Here is a 17,441-nt window from a genome sequence, read left to right on the forward strand (position 1 = left end):
CTACACTGTAGCTCCTTGATGATGAAATGGATCATTGCTCCCACTGGTGACTCTAATTCTCTGTCCACCAGACTGTGACGCTGTCATCATTACAAGGCGTAACATGGGCGCTGCGACAGCTGAGACCTCATATAAAGTGTGACTTGATCGCAGGATCTTATAAGAGGTTTTCTACAATAATCCTCTGTGATACCATCGCAGGGCCAGATAAACGGCTGGAGGTGACTCGAAAGTTGTTTGAGAATAAAAAAAAAAAAAAAAAAAAGGGGTATTCACTGAGAAAGAGGCATACACATTTTTTTTTTACAAAACCTAGAGCCTTGATATGAAGAGAAAGCTGCACTATTGTGAATTAAGCTAACAAAATTTGCTCAGATGGCCATAAAAACACAAACCTCCTTGGTGATGTTGCCATGGAGAAGGGCTTCAATATGTAACCGTGACAATAGCTGAGGTATGAAGGCCTTGAGGCGTGGGAGAGTTACATCTGGAATACAGATCACAGACAACAGCAATCAATCAAAGAGCAATTTCCCAAGATGCTATCAAGACTGACTCAGTAAAAAAAACAGGATAACTGCTGTTTCATTGCACAGTATTTCTGTCACAAACAAAACAACAACAGTTTTCACACTTTAGTCATGCAAGCCTGGTAAAACACACACTCACACATTCTGTTAGACATGCACAAAAATCACGTCTATTTCAATGTGGGCTGGCCAATCTGAATTCAAGCAACGTCTGACCCAGATTCAAGGATGAGCTACTACAGGGATACACACACAATTTATCTAAATGATTGTTTGCCCACAGCAACACCAATACACACATACACACTATGAAACTGAAGGCTGAAAGTGTCTCATAGACCCCAGACAGGGGACAGCAGGAGGGTAAGGCCACTGATAAGGGAACAGGCCGTGGTAATTGGAGGCCCCGGTGACTGGGCTACAGGCTTTGACCCTGCAGGTTAATTGAGTCTCATGTGAATCCGAGGATAGTCTGTGTAAGCTCCGTGGTAAAAATATAACAGTCTGCCCTTCAGGTTTCTGACTGGCACTGCGGAGAGGAAAGACTGCAGCTAGGGAGGCATCTGCTGGAGAACAGCCTCAGCATTCAAATGAGGATTTAAGGAGGAAAACAGAAGAGAAGAAAAGACCTGAAGTGAGAGGAGCGAAAGAGTAGCCCTCAACTGACTGTAAGCCAAACACCTTGAAACTTTCAGGTAACCAAGGAACTCACACCTATGAAAATGAGAAAGTGAAATTTCTTACAGCCGTATGTTTGTTGCCACAGCTACTAAGTTATTCTAGGGATGGCTCGATAACACTTTTTCATGTCCAATCTTTTGAGTATCTGCAGATACTAAATTTGATACCATCTGTTTCCCTCTCTTACAACAACTAAGCTGTTAATAATAAACTGTATGGATGCACTTTGCTTGACCTAGCCATCTAAAAAGCATCATGCTAAAACTGTGAAACAAATATTCTACTCCCATGAAGAAGAAATACACAACCCACAGTAGACTCAGTTATGCAGTACTGTTTTTGCTTCTTTCTAACCTTTTTCCACACAAAAAGACTTTTAGCAGCACTTCTGACTCAGTCAGTAATCAAACATTCAAAATTAAATTTAAATAAATTGCACAAATTGTATTTTGATTGAAAAATGATCAAAATCACAATATGGCCAATGTCCAAATCGCAAAAGCTACAATTTTGCAACAAAACAGCAATATAATGTAGAGAAGTACTGTAGTGCCACAGAGATGCCCTGGCCTACAGATGTAAGAAAACATGTTTGATTGGCAGAGGCTGCAAAAAAAGTCACATCATGATTTTAATCTTTTATTTTTCAATGACAATGAAAACTGTGCTGCAAAAATAATCATTAACACTAACTGTGAATCATATCACAATACATGTCAAAATAATTGCAATATTATTTTTTTTTCACCACATCATGTAGCCATAATTTACATGATAGTTTAGGCTAATAGACCAAATCTTGCACTTTTTTCCCCCAATATCTGACCATCCCTAAGTCACCTCATACAACTTGCTACACAGCCCAAGCTTCACTTTCTCACTTCTAGCCTGAAGAAGGGCTTCACTGTGCATTTATTCTGTGTCTCAGTGACCTCAGTTTGGCCCACAGTAGAGAATGGACTAATAAGCACAAGGGCTGGGACTTTGAGACAGAAGTAAAGAGAAAGACAGAGATTAAGAGCCGCGTCTCACCATCCAGAGCCTCTCTGAGCTCATCTTTGGTCCAAGCAACCTCGGTCATTAGTAGACGGAGGTAGTACATGGCGTGCTGGTGAGGCTGCTCGGCTCTGAAGTTATTCAAAGACCTCATGTACTGCAGGGAGAAAGAGACGGCAAAGTCAGTTCAACCTCAACACCTGAACTGGGGTTTTTCATGTCAAAACTACTGCAGGGTATAAAACCTACTACTACTTTAGTGTGTATGTGTTGTGAGGCAGAGCAAAATAAGGGGGTTAAAGTTAAAGTAATTCCTCTGATCGATCATGACTCATAACTTTGTACTGATGATAGAGCTGCCATCAGAGCTTACCGCTTCTTTGATGATGTCAAAGCGCTTCTCATCTATCTCAAAGGTGGCCATCTTCTCGATGATCTTCTTCAGCAGGATGTGCTGTTTGTCATTGTAACCTTTAACAGACAGCTGCAGCAGACAGTGACAGAGGACAGGTGGTGCATCATCAACAAACAGAAAGATAAGGTCAGCATGGCATCATCAGTGGCCTTAAAATGTTTTACAGATCATACTGTAATTTTGTTTGTTGGTTTGAAGGTTCTGAGCCATTTATTTATAATGTCTGACTAAGTACTGTAATTATTGGCTGACCAAATGATTGTCAAGAAAAAAAAAACATCTCTCCTACGCTTAAGATGAGTCACCAGCACAATAAATATCACAAAATGTTGCCTGCTGCACATCTATATTTCCTAAAAATGTTCCAATAAACCTGAACTAGAATGGGGAGGAATCTATGTTAAAAAAAAAGATTCCTGTTGAACACAGGAGTAAAAAAAAAAAAGGAAACACAAGGCTGATCTATAATAGGAAGCATCACTTAATCATCTCCTGCAGTGCAAACATATTTCACTGAGCTCTCTCAGGGAGTCGGAGGAGACCTAAGTGGTTGATGATGAGGTTTTTCTATGCAAATGAGTATTTTAAAAATGGAAAAGAACAGTCAAGGTTATTTAAAGCCTCCACTTTGCAATGTCATCTGCACCTTATGGCCCTTCATGATTCAGCAGAAACCTCCAGTTACATGGCTATGCTCTCAGACTCATCCCTGCTCCCTGTCGCTGGCTCCCTGCAGTGACACCTGTTAAAAGTAATCTCTCCTAACATCATTAACCTTGGCAAACACCCGGCCGGCCACACTGATACTGCTGACTCAAATCAATTACATACAGCCCATCACACAGCTACACAGATAGTGTGTTGAATGGCTGCCTCTGAGGACACACCCCAACCATGAATTCACTTGTGAGAGGAAGCTAATGAATACAGGTTAGTAGGTCATATGAAGAGTGCAGAGTGTTAGTGTGGAAGTTAGAAAGCTTAACACCACCACAGCAAAGCAATTTCACTCATAGGTTGGCTGAATTAAATCTGTCAGACACACACAGACACAGTTAATAAAAGTGCAGCATTCAGAAGTTGGGGAAACAAAGAGGAGCCTGATTGAGCTACTCACGCCTCACTATGTATATCAAACAAATCCACTCCCAACATCCTTTGTGCTATTGCATCAGCAGAAACTGGACTATAAATATGTCAGAGAATGCATCATTTGGCTTTATTCCTTTTGTCTTGCGATAGAGACATTTTTCCATATACTAGCTGTATGACAATAGAGAAAAGAGAACGACAGCCAAAACCCCCCAAAATAATTATACTGAGTAGGTAAAATCGTGCCATGTAGTCTATTTCTCTTTCTCCTCTCTACTCTGCATGCACCGTCTGAATATATTACCCAGAATAAATTTGTGAAGTGAATCTGAATATCAGTCACTCAAGTGTCCTTGACTGAACTGGCCGGGGTTCAAGTGTACACTGAAACCCTCCACAAAGTTTTATTTTAAAATTTGTCAGTTTTATTGCCATGCCGATGGGTACCTAAATGAAAACTTATTATAGTGATTAATTTATTTTAAAAGTGCTAATCATATAAATGAGAAAGTCTTGCGACAAAAGCCCTATATGTACAGGACTAGTATAACCACAGGACTTCATGTGATTTAGAAATTACACACCCATGTCTGTGTTTCATACAGCCCATTTGACAGGATAAGCCAAGTCTGTACTATAATCGAATTTACAGACATTATTCCCAGGTTATATCCTCAAGGCTCTTTGTAACATCAACATTTTAGCAAAGTGCGGCTCTTCTTCAGCAGCCACATCAATAATATAGTCTACAGAGGTTTTGCACAAAGTTAATACAGTTAAATTAGATATTAGAGTAGTGGTGGAATTTTAACTTTACAAATTACAGACATGGCAGATTTGCACAGGATCACAGATGACCTGTGCAATTATTACAAATTACTAGAGCTCCCCAGGTTATACTAGTACCATGCAAATAGGGCTTTAGACTTCATTTGGAGGTATGAAAGTAATATAAAATAAAACAGAAAATTAAATCTAATGAACAGGTTCTCTCAAGTCTTTGAGGTAAATCTCGGAAATTAAATGCCAACATAGTAGCATCTGACATATCAAAAGGACTGTATTCAGCTATCCTACATTTAAGTGAAATTAAGTTGGTGTTTGCAGGGAATGCAGTAGCAAGCAGAGATTCCTATAAATCCTTCAGGTTGGACAAACAGCACACACAGCACTTCAAATGGAGTGTTGAAAACCAAGCCATTTCCACACTCTGTCAAAGCATCAAAGTGGACCCTTCATTGGCGCCCCCACTTCCCTTCAGACTTCAAACAGCTTACTTACGAGGATGGCATTCATCCCCGAGGCTATGCCATACACCAGCCCAGCCAGGCGGGCTGCATATGTATACTCTTTTAGATCATCCTTCAGTAACCTGAGTAACAAGTAGGTCATGTTGCAGTGCAGGGGATCTGCGTATAGGTAGCGACTAATGGAATGAGAAAAAAAGAACAAAAATAAAAATGCATGTTTGTTGGGAATGAGGGATTGTCATTTAAAAAAAAAAAAAAACACAGGACAATACAAGTATGACAAGAACGATTAGAAGAGTATGTATATGCAGCCTCATGACCAGCTTCAGACAACTATATTCTATGGAAGACTCAGCGCCATGACTGTTTTTTTAAATCATAAACTCTGTGTCATTGGGGGGGGGGGGGCGCCGTTTTGCCTGATGTAAAGTACGGGTGTGTTTCTAACAGCAATACATCTAAAAGAAATAACTACAATTCGATATTCCTGAGAACGTGAGAAAATAAAACACCTAAGTAGCAAGAAGGGTTTCGCGGGAGGTGGGTGAGCAACAAGGGAAGAAAGATTGATGAAGAATGAAGAGAGAGATGCAGACAGAACAGGGGCTAAAACAGCCAGGCCTCGGTGGAAGGTTTTTGCAAATAATTTGCATGTTTTAAAACTGCATGAGTGAGGCTTACCACATAGGAAGTCTCAAACTGTCAACAATTTTGCCAGTACAGATGGCAAACTATAATATACACTTGTTTTCTGTACCCATTTTAACTTGTTTGATTAATTGTATCCTCTTGTGTGATAAAACCTTCCAGATGGCTTTAAATGACCTGCCAACCAAGGCCTAGCTGAGCTACAACAGCCCAGTCTAAGGATGATAAAGGTTTGGGACGTAAGATTTGGGATGCAGCATGAGGGCGATGGGGAGTGAATACTTACATACATCCCATAGACGGTATTTTGGAGGTCATAGTTCAAGCCAGCTAGCTCGGCTGCATATGCATACTCGTTGAGGGAGTCCTTGAGGAGCTCCAGGTATAAATATGCCATGTTACAATGCAATGGGTCCACATACGCAAACGGGCTGTAGAGAAAATGGCAGTGGTCAAACAAAGCAAAGAAACAGAATGTAGAGATATTGGTCTCCACATTTCTCACAGTAGGAGCTGCAGTACTGTACGGTTCTACACATTAACATACATTTAATTGTAGTTAGGGAAGTACTGGTACAAGTATTCACCATAAATACTCTGGCACAGGACGCTTGAGTTGGTATCCGACTTGATATAGTTTGTTGCGACAGATGAACCAAAATAAGCCTTTAAGTAATTAAGAGGACTAATACTGAAGAAATATAGTCCCACAACGAAAACATTCCCAAAAAATCCTGTGGTGATATTGGTCTTAACCTGTCTGAACTAAGGAGAGGGAGAGGCTATGTAGTTTAAGCTGGACTCATCCTACAACAGTTTTAAAATCCTAACTGATTTTGAAATCTGGTTGCATCACAGACAAAAGGAGAAATGCCACAGATTCCCTTATCTCTACCCTCAAACACAGACACAGTAAAAGATTTGAAAATAATGACACATAAGAAACTACAGGATATTATCAACATCGTTGTGCCAGAGGTTGAGAGCACAAGCTCACGTGATCTCATGGGGAACGTGATCCATGTTCCTGTTCCTGTTCCTGCCTTCATCTGACCGAGGTGAGAGCTTTTCTGATCTGATTGAATGCGCTACTGGCATTGTAAAATTAAGCTGCTGTTAATGCAAAATTAACATTTCCTCCAGCTCCTTTTGTTGATTTAGTGGGTAGGACCTTGTGTCAAAAGTTCCACTGCAAATGTTCACAGTTAAATACGCACCTGAAGAACTCAAAGTTCAGGCATGCCTTGGGCAGGAAGAACTTGTCATCCTGCTTGAACCAGACCTTGCTCATGGCAGTGTCCTGGAAGAAATGAACACCACACACGAGCAGCTCTCAAATTTATATTCTTTCAAAGTCCATTCTATGCCAAGGTAATTGCTTGTGTCAGCAAAGGCACACTTCAAATACACATCACAAACAGATAGTGTTCATTTTCTTATTCACATGAATTTAACAAAGTGACTTTGATACCACCTGATTACAGTTGAGTTGAGTATTTTAGCAATAAAGAAAAAAGGCACAGAAGCTTTTATGTGTCTTTCCTTCAGAGAATGGAATATGTACGCTATTGTTAACAGCTTAGCTCCTCTGATCTTGACATAATGGTAACATTAGTACTAAATGCTTTATGTCTCAGCCACAATACCTTATTACCATATAAAAGAAAACAGATATGCAGCTAAGGATTGTCCAGTGCAGTTAGAAAATGAAGAGTGACAATACTTTAATGACAGAGCTGTGCAGTATGAACACTTGCCTTGATTAAAGTGGGAACTGATGGAGAGTCTTTCTCAAGAGGGTAGATCTCAAAGTTGGTAGGGATGAACTCGTTTCTCATGGGTAATTTGAACTTGCCGTTGAGGTCGGCACTTGCCCATTTCTGTAAAACAGGCATACAATCAGCAAGCAGTGTCTTATGAAACTGAAGCAGAGGTCACACGCTGATCACAAAGCAAAGGAAAAAAGACACTATTGTGTGCAATTTGATTAGAGCACTGTGACTACAGTGATTCACCTCAATGGTCACGTCAGTGATGGCCTCCTGCTTGTACTGTGTGCCATACCACTCTTCTGTCCTGTCAGTTTGCCCTTCAAATGACTTTGACACCACTGCAACTCTGGAAAAAGAGTGAACCAGGTCACGTTACATGGATACAAAAACCTCTCTGTCAGAGCTGCTTAGGTACTCTCCATTTGTAACCACTCCACATGTGAGTGCTTTCCTATTAGTATTGCATTTGGATCATGTTTGAGGCAGGAGATCCATCGACATGTCTGCCTCTAACAGATGGGCTATGTTTAGAATTCCTACATGTCCTCAGTGTGCTGCATTCAGAGTGTTTCACAGGCACCTAAACATCCTAATATAAAACGAGAGTGGCTTGTGTGTTTGTGCGTCCTACCAATCCACATTCCTCCAATCTTGCCCCAAAAGCATTCAGTGGCCTGTCTTTGTGTATATGTTTTTTTGATCTGTTTTTTTAATGCTCTGGAGCTTCACCTTTTACTCTTAATGCCTTTATTTTAAAATCCAGACCTGTGTTTTGAAATCTAGCATCTAATCTACCTGATATATAAAAAGAAGAAAAACCGTTAGATTAACTAACTGTCGGGAAGTCATTATGTCACCAAAACACAAGAGAGTAGTAGTGCTGAACTGTACAAAGTGAAGCTGAGACTGATGAGACCATTATAATTACAGATACACTTAGGAACCCACAGGCCACTTGGTGATTGAATAGCTAGTAGCTGTAACACTATTTGTTTAACTACTAGAACACTGTAAAAACAAAGTGTAAACTATGATGTGTGATTAGAAGGTGTAGCCCTTTAATGATGCAAACTAACTTGCTTTAAGTTAATTAGTTTTAGTTATTTCACCTTTATTTAGATGGGTAATCTCATTGGGACACATGGTCTCATTCTCAAGAAAGAAGCTGCTGGACCAAGATTGATACGCAAGGAAACACTGACATGAATTCAAAGCAGCTCTGGCAAAGCAGCAAGGTTAAATAGACGCTTCAGTAAACGAAGAGATTGGCATGCAAACTGCCAGGGTCAGCCAATGAGTGCATGCAATCTCCTCCTTGGTAAGCATTAAGAAATGGACTAGTTACAAGTCTGCACTTTGCTTGACACAAGTAGCATCCAGTAAAATGAATGAGTTATGCAGTAAAGCCACACCTTTGCTCAAGACCCAAAGTGGGGCTGCAACAAAAAATACTGGCTGTGACTTCATTTTTATTTTATAATCTCCTGTGTGAAAAATGTCAGACGTCTGAGTGGGAACAGCACACACAGAGAGCCGGCTGAACTTCTTCAACATCTTGACAAAACTGACAAAATGTTAACTATATAGTTAACTGATGTGATCTTAGCTAATCACTTGGTGAGTTAGCTTCAGCTGCCAACTTTATATTGGCCAGATTGTTTATACAAAAATCCTGTGAGGAAACCAGCGTTGCCAATACAGAGAGCAAAACTTGATAATGTATTCGTGAGCACACATATCCATCTCCTGATATAACAAACTGAACCTTTGAGGCTGCAGAGATAATCAAATCTGTGAAGTTGTCTGGCATTCCTTTTCAAAGTGGAAAATTGAAAAGCCGTTTCATCCAAATATCAAAGCAGACCAACAGCACTTTGTCACAACTGGCAGGCAATGGAAAATATTTATTATCTGAATTTATTATCCTCTCAAGGTACTTCTATGGTAATATGCACAAATACAAACAATATTACATGTAGATAAGGCTTGCAATCCATCTATTTATTAATAAATAGCTCTAACGCTTAAATGAAATAAAAAAGGAAATTTCTGTACATAATATTATTCAAAACAATCACTTATTAAACACTTTGGTTACTGTCTGAACCTGCACATACTTTAGTGGTGTGTTTAAGTGACATTATCTTAATCCTGGTGTTAACTCTGTTACACTTAATATCACAAGTGCATAGATGGCATCAAAGACTAATGTTCTCAAACTGACCTGACATGTTCTGGTCTCAGCTTATCCAGCACCATCTCGATCAGATCCGGCCTGAAGTCCTCCAAAAGGTACTCTGCTGCTAGAACCTCTTCAAGAGGATAGTACTGAAACAGAGGAAAAAAAAACTGTTAGCATTGTAGTGCTTGAGGTTAGGTGATAAAATGCAATACATTTGTGGAAAAGGCTTAAAATTCAACCCCATCCTTCATTTTTCTTTCAGGCAAAATAATTATAAGTCTTTAACTGCGCCTTGAGTGGACTGACAGTAATACATATTTGTTAAAAGAGAAATGTTTGTCCTTAGCATTCAAAAATGAGTACTGCAGTCAAAATAGTGAACTGTGGCCACAATTTTAATATACTATCAGTGGTTGAAGTGAATTGTTCCTCCTCCGTATGACTTTGTCATAGCCAGCATATATGACATGTTGTGCTCGTCTTCCACTCCTGTTCACTGTTGTAGGAGAACCCGATATTTCAACTTAATCTCTTATGACATATCATGGTCATTTTATGATTTAGTACAGCAAAATAAATTACATATTTCTCCTTTAAAGCTTGTATCTTCATGGTGCATCCAATGAATAGTTTCATAACCAAATCAAAGCCTACAAACGTTTCAGAAATGAGGTACAATAAGGCTTGCTGCGACAATCAAACAGAAAGCTATGATACATACAGCCTGTGCCTCTGGAAAATCTCAATTCTCTGAAAACAGAGCTAACAGCAGCACCAGGCAGCCTGGTGACGACAGCAGACACAATGAGCTGCACTGTGTCTCCCTGGAAACAACCTTTGCAGATGGAGAGGGGACCTACGTGTAGTAAACCAGCCACTTTGGAAGTGTAGCCACGAGGTCGTTCCTTGTCCTTGAACCTGAAGGCCACTTTGTTTAAATCCTACAGAGAGACACAGAGATGGATCATGTAACAGGTGAAGAGGAATGCAACAGTTGCATACAGTTGAAAGACAGAGATTTGGAGCCAGATTCTAGAAGGGGGACCCACACAGAATTTAATCCGCATGTTATTCTAATCCTTCAGGGCAAGTTTTTTTTAATGAATAGACAGACTTTTACAGTTTAGCATAGAAACTTTATACCATCCAGCTTCATTTGAAGCCACAACATTCAGCAGATAAGATGGTGAAAACAGCTGCCAGATTTGAATCAATCAATCTCCACTGCCAGTGTCTGTGCTGCTCTATTAGTTTTTTCACTAACCTGAAATAAGTAGGTCAAGTTTGTCCTGCCCCTCTGTCTGAAATGTTGTCACTGAATAGATAACGTTAATTACCTTGCACTCCTCAAACACCCACTCCTGAGGTCCCTCAGTGCGCAGTTTCTGGATATACTGGAACATGTGGAAGATGATGTCCTCAACGTGCACTGCAGTTACACAAATTAAGCCTCAATTAATATTATTCGTCGATTCATTCATATTTCATGTACTCATGCATACATGGTAAACGGACTACAGTGTGTGCATGTAGTGTCGGTTGTTCTACTTACAGAGGCCCTCCTCTGTCAAGTCCACATTGATGATGAAGAACATGAATCCTCTGGCTCCTTCTTTTTGTCCTCCAACAAGTGTGTTCACCCAGCCTTAAAAAAATATATCCTCATGGTAATTTTCGGATAGCCATTAGAACATATTTAATTTAATTTAAGATTAAAAATTGAATAGTACATCTTGAATACTAAACTACCTGATCGATGTCCATCTTTAATATTTGTATATGGTGACATTATTTCAAAATAATAATAATTTTTAAAATTCAGCAACCTTTAGACAACACCATGTCCTACCTTTAGACTTCAACTCAGACAATAAACTTCCAGGTCCTTCATGACCAATCAGATGTCCCAGATAATGTCCTGGGTTTGATTTGTAGTACTTCTGTAGGTCTGGGATGGGGAAGGTCACATACAGGTTTCTGATGTCTTTAATGGGCACCACTTTGTAGAATTGCTGTAACAGAACACAAAAAAAACAAAAAACAGTTTTGTTGTTACTTAGGAAAAAATCATCCATATAATGCTTTTATTATCTAGTGTCTAATATAAAAAAAAGTTCATAAATATATAATACTGTCGTGTGTGAGAAACACTGTGTGAGAAGTTAAGTGGCTTACTTTCAGGTGGTCTTCCTGGAAGGGGTGCTCAGGGAATTCTGGGATGGGCACATTCTTGTTTTCCACTTCTCCAAACAGCTTAACCACCATGGAGGTCAACTCATCTAATGATTCTTTAGGTAAAAAGGAAAAAAAGTTTGACAAAATTATATTTGAGCTTACATTAAAGTTAATAGAAATAAGGAGCTCATGAGGGCAAAACCCATTAAACACTTTTTTAACTCATAATGAAAGATGCACTACCCACCAACTATTGCTAAAATATTCCAGGATACACACAACTGTACAACTAGCATTGTGTTTTTGACCAATAAACACACAAGAATTCTCACTAGACATTCAGCAATCAAGTTACTGGGAGTCATTTGAAGCCATTAATGATGCCGGGATGTTAAGCACTTCTATCAGACTGCACCTTACAATTCAGATGAGAGTGGCTGTCAGAATGTAAATTTCAGCTGGTAATGAAGACTTCAGTGGTACATCATTTGATACAAGTTAGCTCTGAATTTGAAGACCGAAAAAAAGAACAATGCATACAAGGAAACTGAGAAAATCATTATCTTGACATTTAAATAGGTGTTACATGGTATTCTAACATCAGTGAATCATTACCAATCATTCTGAGATGATGGTGTAATTAATGTAATGACCATAAAATGTAAACCCTTCTTTGAGAGACCCATCTGTTGTTGGAACATGAGATATCAGCTTTGGTTTAGTGGGAAATTCTAACTGTCCTTCAAGACAAGTACTTGTGATGACAAAACAGGAAGAGCGTGTCACTCTTTTACCATGAAGGAAGCAAAGTTTTCTCACAATAGCAGAGAATCAAAGGTTGAAAGCTGTAAAGGGCCAATGGTAAGGCATTAAAAAAAATCACCTGCATGTTTTCAACACTAAAGAGAAGATAGGCATGCAAAACAAGAAAGAAGTGGTGTATGCCATGCTATATATAGACTAACCTCTAAGAAATATTACCAGTATTAGGTAGAAGCTACTCAGTCTTGACAATGTTCTCCTTTGTTATACCAAGGTGCAACATCATAATTGACAATTTGATATGCTGTGAGATATAAACTCTTACCTCTTCCTAACACACAGAGTCCCATGAGGTTGGAGGAGTAGTATGTAGAATGAAATTTCAGAAGCTCCTGACGAACATCAATCCCATCGTTAGATGGTCGGGTCTCAAGGGTCAATTTGTTACCTTTAAGAGAAATAATACATGAATAGTGAAAATTTTGTTTTGTTTTGTTTTTTAAATCAGTCCCCAGCTTCTCTATGACAGAGTACAATTGTACAAATGATCAATCTTTTCTAGTTTAAATATTAAAAAACATCATACTCTTCAGATACATCCTCACTGTCCAACTTAAATTATCATTGTAGTTTGTCTAGAATACAGGTTGCAGTATAACATCAGCAAGGTCTTGAAAACTGCATAAATATTCAGAAATATTAAAATATGAAACTTCTGAGTCTTCTGATGTGGTAACAAGGATAACTAACTTTTTTATAATCAGTTTATGATGACCCAGTGACAGACACCTTTCAAATACATCAACAAGCTGCTTGTTTGCCAGATTTCAAATACAACTGCAACCTGCATCTAACACTTCTGAAGCAAGTGAAATGCCAGTGGCAGAGGTCTTTTGAGACACGGACAGAAAAACAAAGCATCAATCTTGCGAAGGTTATCCTGGTCCGCTAAGAGGCTGTGGCTTTCAGGCCTGCCTGATCCGCTTCTATTCTTAACTTGAATAACGATTATATAATTCAAGACTGCCATCAGGTGGCTATTTTGAGCTCGGAGCTGTTCCAAGTCTGTGTCACTCTAATCTGGGAATTCACCAACTCAGAGAGTAAACTCCCTTCATGCTATTAGATGCTTTCCCCCCACAACAGGTAAATGTCAGTTGAATGAATGTCAATGGTAATGGTCAGGAGGCATAAATAATGTTGATAATGTCACAGATCTAAGTGATAGAATGTGAAAAAAAATACTGGGCTTATATAAGTTTTATTTATTGCAAGAAAACAGTGTCCTTTGAGCCAATACAGATAAAGTGGGGTACTTATACTGCCCAATAGCTCACAATATTCCCTATAATGTGGTCACTATTAAGATAAATCTCTGTGGGGAAAATACTTGCCTTTAAACACTGCATAGATGGTGTAATATGAACTCTATATGCAAAGATTACACAACAAATTTCAACTTCAACATAATATGCAAATAGGTCAGTAGGCTGGTCTAAAATTGATGGTATCAGATCCTCTAACACATACAGGGTGCTTTTCTTTAAATATCTGGTGCTTTAAAGCACACTATTACAGTTGGGTTCAGTGTCTGTGTGCATCGAGAGAGAGTGGATGGAGGCAGACTGCAATAAACACAAGGTCAGATGAATAATAGGACAACGCGCAGTTTAAGTGGGCACGGATAGAAACGCTGGAGATTTGCTACCTGTTCCAAATTTACTGAAGGGGTGGTCAGGGTTGCCAGTGGCCTTCTCCAACTGAAACAACCTCCAGGCATCATTCATCAGGTTCTTCTCATGCTCAGAGTCCACAGCATTCACCTCTCTGTCTTTACAGCTCTCATCAAACAGTGGGCACAGGAAGAATTGAGCAAACCTACAGAGATTGCAAAATGACAACAGGATGTTAAACTGCAGTACGAGAAATCACTTTTCAGATGCATAATATACCTACTTCAGGCTGTGGTAGCTTAATGCTGCTCTGCTTTAAATCGTTATTGTTACAGTGTAGGACCATTTGTGCACACACAAAAGGACATGAAGCAGGTCATGATGAAAATGAATTTGCATTGTGAGAGAAAAGTGAGAGCAACTGCCATGCAAATTAGGAAATGATAAGTAGACACAAAATTTGAATGTTTTTAAAAGCTCCACCCAAGGTCAGCTACTGCTGTAGATTTTAAGATTTACGCAAACAAAAATCTCTTGAATTTGGCTAAAAACATTCTAACAACCTAAATGTTGTTTAGATCAATAAAATGTTCTTGTAAAACAATCACACCATGACCCTTGGTACTGAAATGTGTCTACAATATGACGTGTTTCTGCTTGTTACCTTTTAACTCACCACAAAATGATGGGTCCAGAAAAAACATTTTGCTCTTTGATTACAAATTACAAAACAAAATGTGCTGTTTTAAACTGTCATTCTAATTATTATAGCAAAGGTAAGTTAAAATAATGAGGCCAGCTAATGACACACGATCCTCTCAGACACAGTGCTCTTCTATTTTCAAAGAGCCAACATCATCAATATTTCAACATACTCTGCACCGTCCTTTCCTACCAATACAGTCCAGATGGCCTTCACAATTCACTGGCGCAGGGGAACAATTAGCCTCTGGCACATAAACAGGTGCTTGCTGAACTATCATTCATTTATAAGTAGGTAAGCTTATCCCAGTTGGTTAAATTCTGACACTGCCCGACTGTCCTCTCCAAACAACCACAGCTGACACGTGAGCAGAGCCCCCCGCAAGGCTGAGGACAATCAGTCTCACCCTGAGCTTGAGGAGGGGTAGGAATTCTGCTGATGGTTACAGAAGAAAGCACAATGAAACTGGGTCTTGTAACCAAAGACGGACAATTTGGCAGCTCACTTGGATTAACACCTCGAGTCTCAAGGGGAACACTGTGTACTGATAACTAAACAATCACTTAGCCAGAGATGACATTTGACTTAATTGAACAAAGGTACATCATGACTGTTGACATTTGAGCCACTGTCCAGTAGTTAACATCGGGTGTGCCAATTATGATAATTATTTGCAGAAACAAAGTTATACGAGGGTGCAAAGTCCACACAAATTAAAGTAACACACCCAAAAAATAAAGGACACATTTAAGATGTACCTGAGATACAAGACAAATTAATTTTAGCACATAGCAAAGTACCTGTCTAGTGCTCCTTGCAAGTGCTCATGGGACACGTCGAAGTAATAGTTGGTATGCTCTCCACTGGTAAAGGCATTGGAGCTGCCTGCGTGCTCACTGAGAAACTGGCTGTACTCATTCTCCTTAGGGTACTTCTTTGTTCCCAGGAACAGCATGTGCTCACAAAAGTGTGCCAGACCCGAGATGTTGGATGGGTCTGATAAAGAACCTGTGAATAAAAAAAAAAAAAGTGCTCAGAAAATCAGTTGTTCATGCTATAGCTCTTGGCCTTTTCAGTGTCTGCCAGGCTGGTTGGCCTGACTTGTGAGGAATGCAAAGAGTGGAAAAGAATGGAAATAAACCCAGATGAGTAGTGGAACAACAGTGGCAAAATTTATAGAATATGATATATTTTATTCTAGATATATAATTATAGATCAACACATAAACAGCATCTTAATAGAACAATAATTAAGAGCAACAGTGCAAAAAAAGTTTAGAAAGCTCATAATTTCAAGGGAAGTGCATTCACTAGATTTGTGAATCAAACTCAAAACCCTTTAGTTTTGAAATAAACTAAAAGTTTTACCAACCTATAATAATTTGCTAACATAATTTACTTTTCTTCTTTAGACAAACCTGACTCTTTGAGTTTTTGGAAACTATAAAAAGAAATTTATTTCAGGCTGTGAACCTGATTTGTCATTATCTGGGTGCTTGGAAATTAAATGCCTGCGATATAAATCAAATTATTACCCATTATTGATTTTCACCTCAATGAGTTTACTCAACAATTTTTAAATACATATTTTTTGGGGTTCATAAAACTCAAAGGTTCAAGTTCGTATAAAGAAGAAAAGTAAATTATCTCTACAAAGAAAGTTTGGAAAACTTTGATACAACTTATGAGTGTGAACTGGACTCAAAACTCAAGTAAGTTGGCCTTGAAATTTTGAGTTTTCTTTTTCATTTTTAAAGTGAATCTGGTAAGCCTCTACTGTACAAGACCTTGTTAAAATACCTGGCATATTAAAATACTAAACAGGTTAATGTGGTATGATAAAATTTGACCTCATTTTCACCATTTCTGCAGCTTGAGAGTAACATTTCATTGCCTATGGAAAACTTAGTAACACGTTTCATTGTCATTTCCTCCTCCTGTAATGAAAGCAAACAACTACTTCTTAGTCAGAGATGACTTAAAGGTTAGAGTCACAATATTTTTTAAAGTTTTTGCTGTTTTGTCTGTAAATGGGACACCAGGTTGGCAGACAGTCATATTATTTCAACAGAGATCAAAGACACTGTCTTGTTTTATCCTGTACAGTCCTGTCTTGAGTTTACTCTGTACATGTAACTATGGCATGTTTTATTATAATGTTGATTATATCCATTGTCTACAGGGCAAAATATTAACATATTTTGCACATCTTTGCCCTACTGATTTCTAAAACTGTGTGGTAAGGGCCTTTGTAAGCTATTAAATACATAATTAGCTACCTGACAAGACGATAGTGATGAAAGAGATTTACCTATGTGGACATCCAAAGCAGCTGAGGATTTGTCTGTTGTTGGGTCACTGATGAGCATAGCCTTCAGGCCATTGGTAAATTCCAGGCCCCTGTAAACCCGTTTGTCCTCGGGAGAGCGAATTATGTCACTAACCACCCTGTTCACAGCCGGGTCGGTCATTCTGAGTGGCAAGGATGACACCAGCCTGCAGGTGGAGGGAATCAAATGTTCAGTTTAATGCAGTTAGCCAAGAGGTCTGTCATGCTATGAT

The 17,441-nt window shown here is 39.0% G+C and overlaps 1 protein-coding gene across 3 annotated transcripts in view; it reads right to left on the reverse strand.

Moving 5' to 3' along the window:
• The window catches only part of ide (insulin-degrading enzyme), a 30,803-nt gene that overhangs the window by 12,108 nt on the left and 1,254 nt on the right, over positions 1-17,441 (reverse strand). For 2 of the 3 annotated variants that reach the window (XM_084736691.1, XM_084736688.1), the window contains exons 2-18: positions 17,191-17,375; positions 15,680-15,887; positions 14,212-14,381; positions 12,829-12,951; positions 11,742-11,854; positions 11,416-11,578; positions 11,119-11,211; positions 10,904-10,995; positions 10,427-10,507; positions 9,609-9,712; positions 7,628-7,730; positions 7,370-7,492; positions 6,830-6,912; positions 5,899-6,043; positions 2,581-2,691; positions 2,244-2,364; positions 396-487 (exon numbers count right to left, since the gene is read on the reverse strand). In XM_084736691.1, the coding sequence (XP_084592817.1) occupies positions 396-487; positions 2,244-2,364; positions 2,581-2,691; positions 5,899-6,043; positions 6,830-6,912; positions 7,370-7,492; positions 7,628-7,730; positions 9,609-9,712; positions 10,427-10,507; positions 10,904-10,995; positions 11,119-11,211; positions 11,416-11,578; positions 11,742-11,854; positions 12,829-12,951; positions 14,212-14,381; positions 15,680-15,887; positions 17,191-17,350 (2,085 nt within the window). In that variant the 5' untranslated portion in view covers positions 17,351-17,375. Of the gene's footprint in view, positions 1-395; positions 488-2,243; positions 2,365-2,580; positions 2,692-4,995; positions 5,141-5,898; positions 6,044-6,829; positions 6,913-7,369; positions 7,493-7,627; positions 7,731-9,608; positions 9,713-10,426; positions 10,508-10,903; positions 10,996-11,118; positions 11,212-11,415; positions 11,579-11,741; positions 11,855-12,828; positions 12,952-14,211; positions 14,382-15,679; positions 15,888-17,190; positions 17,376-17,441 lie in introns of all 3 variants that reach the window. The other variant, XM_084736690.1, reaches the window with a different exon arrangement.

Source organism: Lutjanus erythropterus, chromosome 14 (genome assembly GCF_056507025.1).
Source record: "Lutjanus erythropterus isolate fLutEry1 chromosome 14, fLutEry1.hap2, whole genome shotgun sequence".
Taxonomy (NCBI): Eukaryota; Metazoa; Chordata; class Actinopteri; order Lutjaniformes; family Lutjanidae; genus Lutjanus; species Lutjanus erythropterus.